Source organism: Chrysemys picta, chromosome 11 (assembly GCF_011386835.1).
Source record: "Chrysemys picta bellii isolate R12L10 chromosome 11, ASM1138683v2, whole genome shotgun sequence".
NCBI classification, from domain to species: domain Eukaryota; kingdom Metazoa; phylum Chordata; order Testudines; family Emydidae; genus Chrysemys; species Chrysemys picta.
The window spans coordinates 30,805,270-30,821,806 of record NC_088801.1 but is presented as its reverse complement, the minus strand read 5'-3'; the positions used below and the strand labels follow the sequence as shown (position 1 = coordinate 30,821,806).

Sequence of the window (16,537 nt, the reverse complement as noted above, 5' to 3'; positions counted from 1 at the left end):
GACCAATTCCCAACTAAATCATCCCAGCCAGGGCTTTGTCAAGCCAGGCCTTAAAAACCTCCAAGGAAGGAGACTCCACCACCTCCCTAGGTAACCCATTCCAGTGCTTCACCACCCTCCTACTGAAAAAGTTTTTCCTAATATCCAACCGAAACCTCCCCCACTGCAACTTGAGACCGTTACTCCTTGTTCTGTCATGTGCTACCACTGAGAACAGCGGAGCTCCATCCTTTTTGGAACCCCCTTCAGGCAGGGCTGCTATCAAATCCCACCCTCATTCTTCTCTTCTGGAGACCAAACAATCCCAGTTCCCTCAGCCTCTCCTCATAAGTCATGTACTCCACACCCCTAATCATTTTTGTTGCCCTAAAACGTGAAGAAGCATATGAATCTTTATTTTTGCCCTAGATCCTTAAGTGGCCCCCTCAAGGATTGAACTCACAATCCTGGGTTTAGCAGGCCAATGCTCAAACCACTGAGCTAGGGGGGAGGGATATATATAATTTTACAACTTAGGAAAGGGGCTGTTAAACCACGAGCTCTTGCTGGTTTTTCGAAGCCCAGCCCCTAGATTCTTATGAGGGTCGAAGATCACGCTGCAAAGCCGAGAACCAGTACTAGAGTTGTTTAAAAGGGGTAGGGGCATTTCCCCTCGTAACAGACTAGTAACGCCTGCTAGCGAACGAGAGCAGAGTACCTGCGGGCTAACCACACGTGCTGAACGATAACTGTCTGCGGGGCAATGGTCTCACCCACCTACCTCTACAACAATCAAGCCGAGCTGCAAGAAAGACTAAATCTGAGCGGACTATTCAACCCCCGCAAGCCGGTGTAGCAGATGCTCTCCCTGCGGCCCGGGCTGTGGGACAGGACGCTCCTGGGGACGCCCTCCCACCCCTCTCGTGCTGGCAGTGTGGTGACAAGCACCTTACCACGTAGCCCAGCCCGCTGTAAGCGGGGGCAGGCTGGGCGGGCAGGTGTGTCTGGGGCGGGGAGGAGCTGGCGGGGAAGCCCTCCCCCGGCTCAGGCTGTCGCGGCCAGTGGTGCCCGAGGAGCGCTAGGCGCACAGCTGGGAGCAGGGGGGCAGACACCGCGAGGAGCCCCGCTGCACCTGGCCGCTGCGGAGCCCCTGCGCCGCCCTCAGCCCCGCACCGCGGCCATGCGGCGGGCGCTGCTGCTCCTGTCCGCCGCCGCCTCGCTCTGCTCAGGTACGTGAGGACTTGGACGGGGCGGGAACCGGGATGGTCCTGTCCCCGCTCGGCGGCTGGGTGCGCGCTCGCGCGCCCTCCGAACTTCGCTCCGCTGGGCGGGCAGGGGCGCGCGGGCTCGCTCCGAAGACTCGCTCTGCACGCGCGCACGGCTCGCGCCGATGTATCCGCTACCTGGGAGTGACAAACCCGCCCTGGTCCTGGTGCGTTCCCCGCCAGCTCCGAGCCCTGCCCGTGCCGCGCTGACAGCTGGCCAGCCCCTAGTGTTTCGCGGGCAGATAAGAAGCTTAATGCATTTCATTATTATCATTATCGACGTGTGTGCGCACCACAGCTAGGTCGGTTAGGATTTGGAATAACGAGTCCAAAGCTATTAAACTGACGGGTTCAGTCCAGAACTGTTCTGGTAACTGAGAAGTTTGCGCCCTGTGGCTTCCAGAACTATTGCCTTGTGTGCAGGGATTTGCACATGCCAAGGCACTGCCAGTGCGCCCCGATTTTCAAAAGGGGACTTGAAGCGAATTGCTTGTCCTGGCGATCAGAGTTTTGTGTGTGTTTGTCTGTGGCCCCGCGCTGTGAACTTCAGGACATCACAAGTTTGCAAGTCGTAGGTGTGCACTCATTTGGGATACTTTAGAGGTAAGGTTGCAAGATGGCACAGGTGGGAGTGTCTGTGTATGTATATTACGGCACAATGTTTCAAAAGTTACTAGGGATTTTTGGGTGCCCAACCTGAGACATCTTGAAGAAGCCTGTTATTCAAACTCAGCACTAAGGGAAAAATCAGACCTCTTTTATAATTTTCAAGTTTGAGTATTCAATTTAGTAGTCACTTTTGAGAATTTGTGCATACTGTTTCCAGTGTTTATCAGTTTTTCTCATTCTTTCAAATGTGGATTAGTGCAATTACTTATAGTGGAGAAAAATATATCTAAATAACTTTTGTATTGCAGTGCAAATTGTAGCAGACATGCACAAAGAGCCTAATCATCTATTCTATGTGAGCCCAGAGTTCCTATTGACTTTAGAGAGAGGTTTGGGTACAAGACAAATGCAGGTTGGGGCCCAATCTGTTCTCTAGAAATATTTCGTATGTTTTTTATTTAAGCACATAGAAAAATATAGTGCCATCAGTTACAAAAGCTGGTTTTCTCTTTCCATTCACCTCAGTTGTACACTACACTGTACTGACAGCCAGTCTCCCAGCCCAGGTAGACACTCATGCTAATGGGGCTTGAGCTAACACACTAAAAATGGCCATGTGGATGTTGTGGCTCCAGTGGCAGCCTGAGCTCTCCAGCTCAGCCAACCGACCCCAGGGTCTGAGCTTGGGTGGCTAGCCCCTCTCCACTGGAGCCAGAACATCCCCACTGCTATTTTTAATGCCCACAAACATTTTAGCTCTGGCAGAGCTAGCACAAGTCTGTCCTACCCAGGCTGGGAGGCTCACTCCTATATGTAGGGTAGTCATACCCTACGGGATCAGGAAGAATAATGCATGAAGCATGCTGCTGACCTGATGAACCTTCCCCCATCCTCTCTGTGTACCTCCCACCTCAGGCTGGCCCTGTTTTAGATCCCCCTCAGATGGTGACACTGAAGGGAGCACTGAGGGCATCTATTATATATTTTTTTCTGATATTCATCTACATTCTCCTTTCTTACATTTCATCCAATCACTCCTTCTTGTACCCACTCATTGCCAACTTCCTATAAATCTTCTCCATCCATGGTAGATACTTTAAAATGTTAGAAATGGTTAGCTACCTTCCCCTCTTCCTTCACAACCTGAATAGATGCTTAGTCTCTCCTCATAAATTAGCCTTTCCAGACTCTCTTTGGTCTTCTTTCAGCAACCTTTGGATTGTCAATATTTATTTCGGTGGGAGTGGGGGGTACCCAGCCTATTGCAGGATTGGGCCCAATATGTGTACATAAAATCAAAGTCAGCTACCTGTTAATATTTGGGGTTTATAGAGTGTCTGAGACATGCATCATTATTGGGAGTGGACTACATCCACCCTGATCAAATTGGCCCTGTCAACACTGGTTCTCCACCTGTGATGTAACTCCCTTCTCTTCATGTGTTATTATATAATGCCTGCATCTGTAATTTTCACTCTATGCATCTGAAGAAGTGGGGTTTTTTTTACCCACGAAAGCTTATGCCCAAATAAATCTGTTAGTCTTTAAGGTGCCACCGGATTCCTTGTTGTTTTTGAGGCATGTACTGTAATATAATTCATACACTACATGTTGACAGTGTACGGGACTTAATTATAGAAGTGAATATAATGTATTTTATTAAAAAGTGGTACCTTAACCAGATTTTCCTGTATTCTAAGAGTTTGTAAGTGTATGTGTAACCTACACACCTCTTGGGTATGGTGTTCTGTCCCATCTGGTGGCATTTAGCGAGAGAAATAAAATGAGTCTGCTCTACAGCCTTAGCTAACAGCCCGTCAGCTTTTAGCTCATGTGGTAAAGGCTCATGCATTAAGCTCCAGAGGTGCCAGGTTCAATCCCACCACCGATGCCCAGGGTCTGTCAGCATTACACATGCTTTCCTTAAGACACATTGTTTTTTTAATGGTTTTTTTCTTTATGGGAATTAATAATAAAATGTGAAAACCACAAGATCATCCCTGTAGATGTTATGAAAGGTATGTGTGTTTCTGTGGATGTCATTTTCTGTGTGTATATGAGAAGGTCTGAGTGTAAAACAAACATACAGGAGCAGCTCTTCAGTTGGTCAATTTACACAGCTGGAATCTGGTGCACAGTAATGATCTAAAATAGCTTTTTCTTCAGAATAGCTATGTTATTGGCTTTCTGTGTGAGAGGACCAGAGGTAAGATAAGCTGCTGTTGAGAATAGTCAAATAAGAGACATGTCAAAATACCAAAAGAGAAAATCTGTTCGTTATGAAAGAAGTAGCTATGTTGAAGCATTATCACATGACAATCTTTCTATGCCACAAGATTGCAGTCATAGTGAGCTACAAACACAGAGAATCTTGAGGCTGAATTCTCCGTCATACTCCTTGTGTTCTGCACAGAGTGTTACCAAGAAGTTGAATGATAAAATACAAACTTTAAATGTTAATCAAGGAGAAAATATTGTATAATTTGATGAACAGACTGGTGAATGTATGTACAGTGTGTGACTGAACCTTTCATTCAGTTTGTTAATTAACTTGCACAATTAGTAATTTCTAACTTGTATTGTGCTTTTTTATATATGGTATATGCACAAATATAGTGTGTGTGTGTGTGTGTGTGTGTGTGTGTGTATATATATATGTGTGTGTGTATATATATGCACAAATATAGTGTGTGTGTGTGTGTGTGTGTGTGTGTATATATATATGTGTGTGTGTATATATATATATATATATATACACATACATACACACCCATATAATTTTTCCTGTCCTTCTCTTTATGTACTTAGAGAGAAGGAAAGAAACTAAAGAACCAAGTAGCTGAGCTATTCACACAATGTAATTTACTATTAAAATCAGCTACTACCTTGAGGGCCTTAAAAGTGGTCAGTATAGTGCCAATCTTAATCATTAATAATAATAATAGATAATTAATAAAAAGCTAAGATGAGCCAGGGACTATCGAGAGTTGAGCCTTACATCAGTAAGAAAATAGTTGAGAAGATAGAATGGAAAGAGGAATGAGCTATAGTACTGTAACGCACCTTTGTACCCATATACCAGCTCTCTCCCATTGGCATAGAGCGGCTACGTGGGAGACCTTACAGTGGTGAAGCTGCAGCAGTACAACAACTGTGCCACTGTAAGATCTGCAGTGTAGACATAGCCTTAGTACTAGAGTGTAAGAGGTAGACCTGTCGTGGAATAAAAACCTGTTTAAATGTTCGGAATCAAAATAGGAATAAATGGCTGCCAAGTCTGACTTTGGAGTAGATGTTAACAATAAGTATCTGAAGTAGCTCTACTGCTAACATTGATGTTAAATATTTTTATTGACAGCTTGGAAGAACAGTTTTTTGTTTCTTTGAAACCTCTTGAAGAGCTCAATATTGGAGGCCACAAGGCCATTTGGTGTTCTTGCAGGTCAATTCCAATGTTCTTGTGAGAGAGACTGCAAAGATGTATCATTAGCCTCCGAGTTCCTTGATACAACACTGAGGCCTGGTCTACACTGCTGCTTAAGTTGATGTAAGTTACGTCGCTAAGGGGTGTGAAAAAATCACCCCACTAAGCGATGTAGCTTATATTGCCCTAATGCGGTGTCTACACCGCGCTATGTCGGCTCTCCTACCGACTTAGCTCCCACTTCTCAGGGAGGTGAAGTACTGAAGTTGATGGGAGAGTGCTCTGCCATCGACTTACTGCATCTTCACCAGATCTGCTAAATTGATGCCACTACATTGATTTCAGCCGTGCTGATTTAGCGTGTCAGTGCAGACAAGTCCGGAGACACCAGACTCTGAGGACAGCGTTGGAACTTCTAAAAGAAGGGCTGGAGCTGTCCTGTCAATGAACTTTAATACTTGAGTCTAGCATAATAGTCTTCTCCTGGTCAATTCCTCCATGCACTCACTTTTGAAGTGTATAACCTAGAAGTGCACAAAAACATTGGAAAATTCTCCACAGCATTTTTTGCTGATTCATTTCAGGCTATCTTGGGGCCTTCATATTTTGCTTTTATGTTACATTTGACAAACTAGCTAACACTTTTTCTTCTCACAAAACAGCATTCTTGCGATGGAAAGTAGCCCATTTAAAATTAAAATACAATGAATATGGCACAGGTATTTTTATTTTCAAATTTTTAAATTAATACAAAAGAACTCAAATATTGAATGTATTCATCTCTCATTGAGACTATTTCACATACCTTTTTATATAAGCCATTTTAAATTTTATTGAATCAATAAAATTTAGCTGCTTACCTGGCAGCATCTTGTTATAATTCTCCATTATAATGTCTCTTCTCTTCTTCCCTTCAGTAGCTCTCGTTTCATGGATATATAGAGTTTTAAGGTCAGGAGGGACCATAAGATCATCTAGTTTGACTGGATCTAGTCATAGGCCGTTACATTTCACATGTTTACCCCTGTATTAGGGTTGCCAGGTGTCTAGTTTTTGACTGGAATGCCCAGTTTTGCAATTTTTTATTTGACATCTTATCTTTTGTATAGTTATTTGATAAGAGTCACATTCTGCCTGGTCCTTCTGCACGTGTGCAGTGATAGGGAAGTGTGACAGGGTGCTGGGCTGGGAGTCCTGAGCCAGACCTCTGTCATGCCAGCTCCAATTAAGAGAGGTAAATTGGGCTGGCTAGAGAAACTTGTGCCTGATTGGTGAAGGGGAAACAGCTGCCAGCCTAATTAGCTGGGGGCTATATCCAAGCCCAGAGGAAGGAAGTAGGGGGGAAGCCAGAGAGTGGAAGGAGAGGGGGTAGCTCTTCCCTACTGGTTGCAGAGATTGAGAAGCCCTTAAGGCTCAAACCCCCAAGCTGTAGATGGTGAGAAAGTGGTGGGATTGCACCCTGTAAATAAACTGCACCGGTGATTGTTGAGCTAGAAAGTCTCCGAGTGACTTTTGGAACAGAGCAGAGGCAGGAGCAAAGGGGGCACTGCTACACCCTGTTACAGACGGCAATAAGATGCTTCTCTATCTGAGTAAAGGTCTACAGTTAGTGGGTGAGGGACTAATCACTCCCTACTCCTGCTAGAGCTCATGGTGCCCTAAATTGGGTCGGGGAGGAAGCAGAGCTATGTATACACACCACATGCCAGCCAGTGCAGTTGGCAAAATTCACCATCTCATGAAGTAATGTTGCCATGTCTGTGCACTGGAAGCTCTATAAGGCATGCTTGAGTTTACTATGACCTAAGTAACCGTAAACAGGAAATCCAGGCAGTTGTGCTAAATGAGACCAAAATCTCGCTTCATTTTGGGGTAAAATGTGGTTCGTTTTTTCTTTTAAATAGTTATGAACAACTGTGACAGTAAAAGTTTAAGTGCACAGTAAATGAAGTTATTCCAAATAGAAACATTTTATCAGGATTTATCTTTTCCTCTCATCAGGATTAAGGACAGAGATTCTGATTACAATAATACAAAATAAACACTTAATTTGTAACCCAATTTCAATTTTATTGTGATGCACTCTACTGCCCTGAAGCTATTGGGTATTACAGATAACCTTCCTTTAAATCATAATCCTAATGCTAATACCTTGGTAATCTGTATCTTTACAGTGAAAATGGCTTGGCGGTGAAGTGCAAAACCCCCTATGGTTCATAAATGATACTGAGTTTGCTTATTCCCTCAGTTTTTAATTTCTTTTTCCAGTTTGCGGTAGACTGTTAGCCAGTGTATGCTAAATGTACTCTTGCTTTTTTTTTCTTTTTCTTGTTGGCGTTGTCCTATATACTTGTGGCATTTAAGTGTTTCTTTTAAATTTTTAAACTCCCCCCCGCCCTCCCCAGTCCCAAATCATCAGATCTTCCATCTATTGTTCACTTATCTGGGTTGGCCCTGGGGAAATTCTGCACCATTGTAGCACAGCAGAAAAATGCTTCCCCCCTCCCCTGCAGATTTTCTTTGCTTCCTTGCAGAAAATGGTTTCTGTGGGAAGTAAAGAGAATCTGCACCAGTACTCACTCACCCCTCCCTGGCAGCTCAGATATGTCTGTTCAGGCAGCTGGGGCTAGTGGTAAATCACTGGAGGGTGGGGGGTCAGGGGATGCCCTGGCAGCCCAAGGATGTTAGTCCCAGCTGAGTATGGGGGGTGGGAGGACGGAGACGGAGTTCCCCTTCCCTACACGGAGTAGCCAAGGCTGGGTCAGATCAATAGAGCCCTGCCAATCTGCAGATATCTGCTTCATATCCGTGCGTATCCGCATCTGCAGACATATATCGGCAGATCATTTTTGCAGATAGTGGATCAGATGCAGATACATCCATGCAGGGCTCTACACTGGTGGTGCCTGGCCTGTGGTGTCTGGCTCTGGCAGCCTGGGGGGCACAGTGTGCTTGGGGCTGGTGGCAGCAGCTGCTGGCTGGGGCTGGGTGGAAGTTTGGAATTGGGGCAGTCCAGCACCTGCTCGCCGCGCTGCTTCCTGTCCAGTAGCTCGGGCCACTCGGGCAGCGCCAGCATCCCCACCATGGCCTGGCAGCACTGGCCACACTCCCAGTCCCGAGCCCTGCCCCCAGCCATGGGGATTGGAGCAGGTGGGGCCCCAGGGTCCCATCCCTCTGCCCCACTGTGATGCAACACGCACTGCTGCTGCCATGTGCTGTCGCTCATGAGCCCCTGGGAGTAGCACATGCCGTGCCGCCTCTTCTCCCCCAGCCCCTCCCTCTGTGTGGCCCCTTCTTCCGCCCCTGCACTGCCCCTTTCCCCCAGTCCCCACTCTTATACTGCCTCTTCCCTGCAAGACCCCACCCCTGATCCCCCCCTCCTCTCCCTTGTGATACAGCTTGCTGCTGTGGGTGCGGATACATGTAAAAGATGGCTAGTGGATCGCGGGTCGGATTGTAGGTTGAGCCTGGTGGATGCAGATCAGATGCAGATCCACATTTTTGTATCTGCGCAGGGTTATACAGATCAAGCCCCAGAAACTTCCCCTGGCTGCAGGAAGCTCTGCACAGTGTCGGGGAGGCTTGGGTGTGGGGGCGGGTGAGGCTTGGGGGGGAGGGGTCTGGATGCATGGGGGTTGGGTGGATAGGGGGAGCAACTCCCTGTACAGTGACCCCTGCCCCCTAAAGCCCTACCTGCTGAGCCTCATCCCCTGTATCAGGAGCTCCCTGCACCCCCCACTGAGTCCTCCAAACTCCCACCCCGCCAAGCCTCATCCCCCTGCATTAGGAACCCCCCACCCAACTGAGCCCTAACCAGCTGCACCCTGACCCCCCCAACCTACCAAGCCTGCCCCAGCCTCCCCCGAACCTTAACTACCTTCTCCTTGACTGCCCTGTAGAGACCCATTCTCCCTGCACCCAGACTCCCCACCGAGCTGCCCACACCCATATTGTGCCACACAGAACCCTGGTACTCTTGAGGGAATACTGCACCAAAAAATTAAAAAATTCTGCAAAGTTCTGCATATTTTAATTGTCAAAATAACATAGAAACACAATAACAATATAATCACACCATTTTCAATTACTTTGGTTATTTATTTCAAAATACTTGTCAGCAAATAATTGAAAATGGTGTGATTATATTGTGTTGTTTTGACAAATAAAATATGTAGAATTTTGCAGAATTTTAAAATATTGTGCGCAGAATTTTTATTTTTTTGGTGCAGAATTCCCACGGGAGTATTGTATATCGTGTTTAATGGATCTGAATTGTTACTGGTAAAACTGAAGAGTGCTTAAAAATGTATTATCCATTTGTGCTTTCCTTTGAATTAATAAACTAATTGTTAGTTTAGATCTTTCTACTATATGCAGGAGCATGGACAACTTTTTATTTGAGGGAGTTAGGGCTAAAAATAATTGCTGAATATCACTTTTAGTCATTTTGTACCATGATTAAATGTTTCCATTTGTGATAAGGTGAGATAAATGAGCTTCTGTTCCAAGTTCAGTGTTTTCTTCCTTAATTTATGTGATCCCTAGTTTTGTTTTTTTTCCTGGTGGGTGGAGGTGAGGGGCTTAGTCCCCTACCCGCAGTTGGCTATGCCCATGTGTATGTGTTCATTTCACTAGGCTATGTTATTCCCACCATTTACATGTTATTCCCACCATTACCATTGGTCACACTGAAGCCTAAAAGAAAAAATAATTGTTTTTGTGTATGTAAACTGTGAAGATTACTTGCTATTTTGAAGGGGGAATCATCTTTTCCTTTAGCCAGAGCAGTGTCTTGCTTACAAATGGTTGCGTGCCCTCAACTCCCATTGAAATTAAAGGGACACAATTGCCTTAAAGGTCATACTTCTATCTGAAAATATTTCCCTGCTATTGTTAAAAGTTCCCCCAATAGTTCTATACCTGAAAGATTAGAGAGCTTTTTCTCTATTTTTGTTCATTTTTTGCATGTGACAGAATTTTGTGTGTATTGAATTTCCCTGTTTATCCTGTGTAGGTCTGTACTCAGTTTTCTCCATTGTTTGTGTGGGTCTTTCACAGAGCAATCTAGAAGAAACACAATTTCTAATAAAAAAAATGCTATTGTAAAACTGCAAAAAATGGCTGAGGTATCGAGAAGCTGATGATGTGTATATGAACTACTATTTTTTTTTCTAAATTAACTAGAGTTCAAGTTGGTGGTGTCCTTTTAGCCTCGATGAACCAGAAGCATAAAATTAGTAATTCTGTTCCGAAGAACAAATATTTAATGACTACAAAATGTTGTCCTTCAGAGAGTAATTAATGATGTTATGCTTCTCTAGCCGGCTCCCCATGGTGGCCTTGTCCACCAGACTTTGCTGGGCCATAGTACCAATCTGCATGTGGTGTATAGGGGGATGCACAGGCACGTTATATGACAGCTGCACTTCCTTATTTGCATAAAGGTGTAGGGCTTGGTAGATAAGTGCTGCTAGAGAATTGCATCCTTAAGGAATTGGGCAACCAGGACTGGATGCCAAACATAGCTGCTTGAGGACATATTTCAGTCTTGTCACTTTTCTCCTAATTTCCCAAGAACAAGAGAATGTAAAGTTTTAAGGACACATTGTTTTGCTTTCTTTCTCACTTTCCATTACTAATTCATAATCTTTTCTATCAAAGCTTAAATACACAATTTTCCCCCTTTGGATTATTTTGTCTTTTTCCAATTCACAAGAATTTTATTTTGCTAAATTGGTTCTAATGTTGTGAAAGTTCTTTTGCTTACATCTCCATCAGTGCACCATCATCAACGTGCATATCAGTATCTATGGGAAAGCAGTTGTGTTGTAGGGTAGGGGAATGCTATGCATTCGTTTGGGCTCTTCTTGGGATGATTGTGCAGGGTTTGCTAGCTATAGCTGATGCTAGCAGTGAGGAAATAAGCAAGATGTATTTCATCGTGTTCAAACCATTTTGAAGACAACTCTTCTCTCTCCTTTCTTCCTCATCCCCAGAATTTTTAAAGAAAATGTGTGTTGAAAATTCCCCAGCCTCTCTGTGGAAGTAGGAGATACAAACTGTAGCAGAATTGTTGTGGTTCTGTATGTAACCCTTCTGCCAGGTGGAGTTGGCAGCAACAGGGCTGGGTTTAATATGTAGGGCAGGGATTGGCAACCTTTCAGAAGTGGTGTGACAAGTCTTCATTTATTCAGTCTAATTTAAGGTTTCGCATGCCAGTAATACATTTTAACCTTTTTAGAAGGTCTCTTTCTATAAGTCTACAATATATAACTAAACTATTGTTGTATGTAAAGTAAATAAGGTTTTTAAAATGTTTAAGAAGCTTCATTTAAAATTAAATTAAAATGCAGAGCCCCCCCGGACTGTGGCCAGGACCCAGGCAGTGTGAGTGCCCCTAAATCAGCTCGCGTGCCGCCTTTGGCACGCGTGCCATAGATTGCCTACCCCTGATGTAGGGGTTCCTCTTAATAATACAGAACAGAACTGGCTTGAGCCCCAACCCAGTAATCTGGGAAAATTTATCACCACCTCCCCCCACAGGCACTAGCCTGTGTAGAACAAAAGGGAACTTTTATTAGAAGGGAAAGGGAAAACACTACTACCACATTCAAAAGCATGCAATCATAAGCAAAAACTCGACCCTGCAGTGCATTGGGCAGTGTCCTTTGCCTCAATTTCCCACCTTGCGGTGGGAGAGTCTGACAAATGAATATCCCTTTAACACATCACTCCCCTCTCCCTCCAGTGCACCCTTCTCACAGTTGGCTGTCCTTGGTTTCACCCAGAGTTCAGAGGTGTGTTCATAGGAGTTGACCTCCCAACTCAGAAAGGGGTGGGGTGGGCATTGAGCAATGTCTCAGTGATCGCTGAATGCCTCTGCAATTGCTGTTTGCCACTGCCTCTGCTGTTTTGGTCAGCTGCTGCTTGCTTGCTTGCTTGCTGCTGTTGGACACTCACTGCCACTTGTGCGTGCGTATTCTGAGGTTCCGCCACTTAACTCAGGTCTTTAGTGATTTCACTGTGTAGCAGGGAACCTCACTGCCAGTACTGCCTCTGCATTGTCTTTCATTCCACCCCTATCCTACAGCAGGTCTAAGGCATAGCCCCTAGACCTGCTTATCAGGGATTTCAGCTCTGGTAATCACTGAACAGAAACAGTGACTATCAATTGAGTCTAATCTGCTCTACCTTTAAACGCTGGAGAGGAGAAGGTCAAATGGTGTCTAGGACTCTTTAGCCAGAGTCCACAGCACCAGGTAGGAACACCTGTCCCCATACTCCCTCATCTTCACTGGAATTTGGCATCCCTGTCCCCCGCTTAGCAAGTGAGGCTAAGTTTAGGGTGACCTCAATCAGGACAGGCCTTGGCAGAGTTCTGCTACCCTTTACTCATACAATAAGGATAACATTTCATTACCCCCTACATTCGAATCATAGAGTGATTTGTAAACTAAAGCCAGCCAAAATTGATCATTTTGGGAAAGCAGTTCCATCATGCTGCATACCTAGGCAGAGTAGGCATATCTATATTCCTGAAGTCTCTTTTCTCCAGTGCATCACTAGATGTTGGAGGAGAGCTCATTCATACCCTGCTTCATGCAGCATGGGGGTCCTGGTAATGTGGACACCATGCAAGTGGACTCTGTATCCCCAATGTATTATAGAACTGAATTCAGCGAGATCTTTCTCTGCAGGCATAGAAGGATGCCGGGAGTCATGGGTGAACTGGAGGAGTGATTGGAACATATCAAGTAGGTCTCGTGAATCAGTACAGGTCACAATTGCTGTAGTAATAGCTGGCTCTAGTAATAGTTAAAGCCTGGCCACGTAAATGTCTTCCCCCTGCCCCTAACCTGGATGGCAGGATTTAATTCACCCTCTCCTAGAGTCATTTAGTTTGGTTTCGTTGCATGGGAGACCAGAATTTCAGCCCTTAGTATCCATGACAAGTGTCAACTTGGTATCTGGGCATTTTGTGAAATTCTAGTCAACAATCCTGTGACTAGAAGACAAAGCAAAAACTAACATTAATTGTGGTATAAAACAAAAACATCCCCCTAGCCCTTTAAGAAGGGAGGTGGGTGGTGAAGGATGAGCTACAGACTAGAATCTTGTTTTCTACCAAGAACACAGATATTTTTTCCCCTTCCCTGAACAGGAAGATGTTGAAATTGGTTTTTTGGCTTTACAGTGGTGTCAGCTGAATTGACCTTTCTTCCATAATTTTAGATGTTATGGGCTACTGGCCTTTAGTAATTCTATTGAATTATTATTATAGGCCAAGGTGGGACTGCTGCACTGCCTGTTATTAAGGTTGCCTGGCACTTATCATTATAAGTCCCTGTTTTCAATTGCTTATAATTTTGCCAAACTAACTATTTGGGATGAAAATGTGGATGCCAGCATGCCTCAGTCTCTGTGGGTATAGAATTTTCTTTTAATTATTTTTATTTTTTAAATTTTAGTTCAAATTGTTTGGCTGTTTTGAGAACAAGGCTAGGGAAGCATATGTTATTTTGCCCATGTTAAAAAATGCAACCCTTTCTTTGAACAGCATTAGCACCCCCGTGATTTGGAGCAGGGGCCTAAAATTTGGCAGAAGGTGGCCTTTGTGTCAGGGATGTATCTTTTGCCATCTCCCTAAAAATCTGCCCAAGTTATGAAAAATCACAGTTTGCGCATGCTCAGTAGAGACATCTTTGATTTCATCAGCTAAAATCTCTGAAGCTTCCATCCTCTCTGGTTGTGCTTCACCTCACAGCTCCTACGTATGATTGGACATGCACCATCCCCAGAGAGAGACTGAACATACTTCCTCCAGGTCAGGGCTTCACAGGTGAACCCAGACTTTCCCTGTAATGGCTGCTCCCAGATACTCTGGGCTGAGTTGGGGCAGGGTTCCTTTCTCTCCTGTGATCTCTATGACCCCCCTGCTGGCCTACGGGCAGCATAGAGGAGAAAGATGTCTGATTGGAATGAATTCAGCACAAAACTTGGACTGTGGGAGAGGAAAAGGAAATTTGGACAAGAAGTGTGATGAACCTGGGATAGGAGAGAGGGTGGAGAGAAACTGGGACTGACTGTGGAAACAGACTCGGACTGGGTACTGGAGGAGAGGTGAGGTGTAGGGGAGCTGAGATGTAGGGGAGGCTGGAACAGGGAGTTGGATAGGGAAGGGAGGGAAGGAACTGGTTGGCAAAGATATTTGAACTAGAAGCTGGTGCAGAGACTGGGACAGGAGCCAGTGAGGAAAATAAGTCGGGGAGGAGAACTTGGGATCCAATTGGCTGGGGTAAGAATGTTGAGATCAGATGGGGGGAATAGAAGGGGAGTGGCTGGGACTAGGAACCAGTGTGGGGAAAATGGAGGCAGGGCAAGTCAGAAGACAAGTCTGCCTAATTCAGAGCAGCGTTATTAACTTGCATCTCCCACATCCTATGTATGTGCCCTAACCACAGGCTATTGGCTATTCTGGGGTGAGTCTCTCTGATTTTTTGCGAAACATTTTGGAAAGTCTCTGGTTTGTCTCTGCGGAATGGGAATCTTGGAAATTTTTGCAGGATAAGAAAACAATTTCCTGCATATCTCTGGTCAGATAGCAGACTGAAGCAGTACCTGAAGTATGGCAGTAGAAAATACCACTTTGCAAGTAGTAGCTAGAACAAGTGCTCAGGCAAGATCTGTAGCTGCCCTCAGAACTATCTGTATGATTTCCAACCAGCTGCATTTGGAGTCAGACCCCAGCTGGTGCCAGGTCTTTGGTCAAAAGGAGGAAACTGGACATTGTCCAGAAAGGGAACTGTGCAAGAATCACAGGAGCAGCTTTGTCCCATTCCCAGTATCATGCAACCATGAAAATGCCGGGACATGAACGAAACCATCCATCATCTACTTCAGATTAGAGCAATACAACATGTTCCCATCCTATTTTTAGCTTCAGAGAATTAGGAATAAACAGAGCAGGGCTCCATCTGAATCAGTTGCTAAAGGAGGCTTTTCTTTCTAATCTTATGTTAGATGTCAACTGGGGATAGTGGAGGGGGCTCATTCGAGTCCCAGTTCAATCCAGGAAATGATGTCAGAAAGAGCACAGTATCCACCCTAACCTAATGATTCATTGATGTCTCGGTGCATTGTTCCTTCCCTGTTTAACAGACTTGTTCTGATTGTGCCATCAGTGTGTCTGATGGAGTTTTCATAAACAAAATAAGAATAACCCTATCACTGAGAAAAATCAACTTCTCTTGCCCTGAGTACAGCAAAGGTTGCTATCTCTATGTGTAGTGCCCATAGAGGAGGAGATGAACACCAAGACCTACCTGGTAAATGTTGAATTAAGCAGAATGGAATCTCTACTCCGAACTATCTTCACTCATTGTAAGTCCATTTGATGGGCTAGTGATTTGACTTTCTGTTTTTTGACACAGCAGTAAAAAGCCCTGTGGCTTCTCCATGTGTCGAGATCTGGGATGTGATGTGGTGAATGATCTCTTGCAAAGATGGGCAACGTCTCTGCTGTATGTCTTTCCCACCTTTTCAGTCCTCCCCAGGACCATACAAAAGATAAGAGAGAGAGAAATAGTGGTACTCTTTCTGGCTGAAAAGGCAATGGCTCTCAGGTCTGATTAATTTAGCCCTGGACCTTCTGAGGTCTCCTTCTTTCAGAGGCCCGCTATTACAAAAACCAATCCTCCAGAGAGGTTCAAAATGGACACATGGATGAAGTGATTCATTCTCATATTCCCTAAAAGGAAGTCAGTAAACATAACGTATTGTTCTTGTGGTACAAAGTGCATATCTTAACAACCAGTGCACTTCCATAAGGATGCCCAAGCCAAAAGGTCAAGTCTCTGTGGTTAATATCGGCATGTTTGACAAAAAGAATTTTAGTACAAATGCTAACATTAGATGCTTGCTTTGGGCAACAACCATTATTCTAGACACATAAGGTGATAGTTCCAAGGTCATGCTCTTCATTCTACTCCTTAGAGCACTACCCAGATTGAACCCCTGCAGGAGGTGTCATTATATTTCCTCTCCATTGAAATAGATGACCTGATAGCTACTGTCTCCAATAAGGCAAGTTTCTGAAGTTGGGCGCTTTCTCAGATGAGAGCTAGCATTGCACTTTTTATTCACAGAAGTAGTCCTCACAACTTGGAACATGCATTCCCAAAATAAATTCAGAAATATTCTTCCTTCTCTGAAGCATCTCAAAGTCCAGTCAATCTCAGAGCAGAGTAGTCATGTCTCCTAT

General features: G+C 44.7%; 1 protein-coding gene across 1 annotated transcript in view; it reads left to right on the top strand.

The window, feature by feature from the left end:
* The first annotated feature begins 614 nt into the window (after nt 1-614).
* The window catches only part of ACVR1C (activin A receptor type 1C), a 55,067-nt gene continuing 39,144 nt past the window's right edge, over nt 615-16,537 (top strand). Inside the window, exon 1 of the mRNA XM_024114774.3 lies at nt 615-1,208. Coding sequence (XP_023970542.3) covers nt 839-1,208 — 370 coding nt within the window. The 5' untranslated portion in view covers nt 615-838. The remainder of the gene's footprint in view (nt 1,209-16,537) is intronic.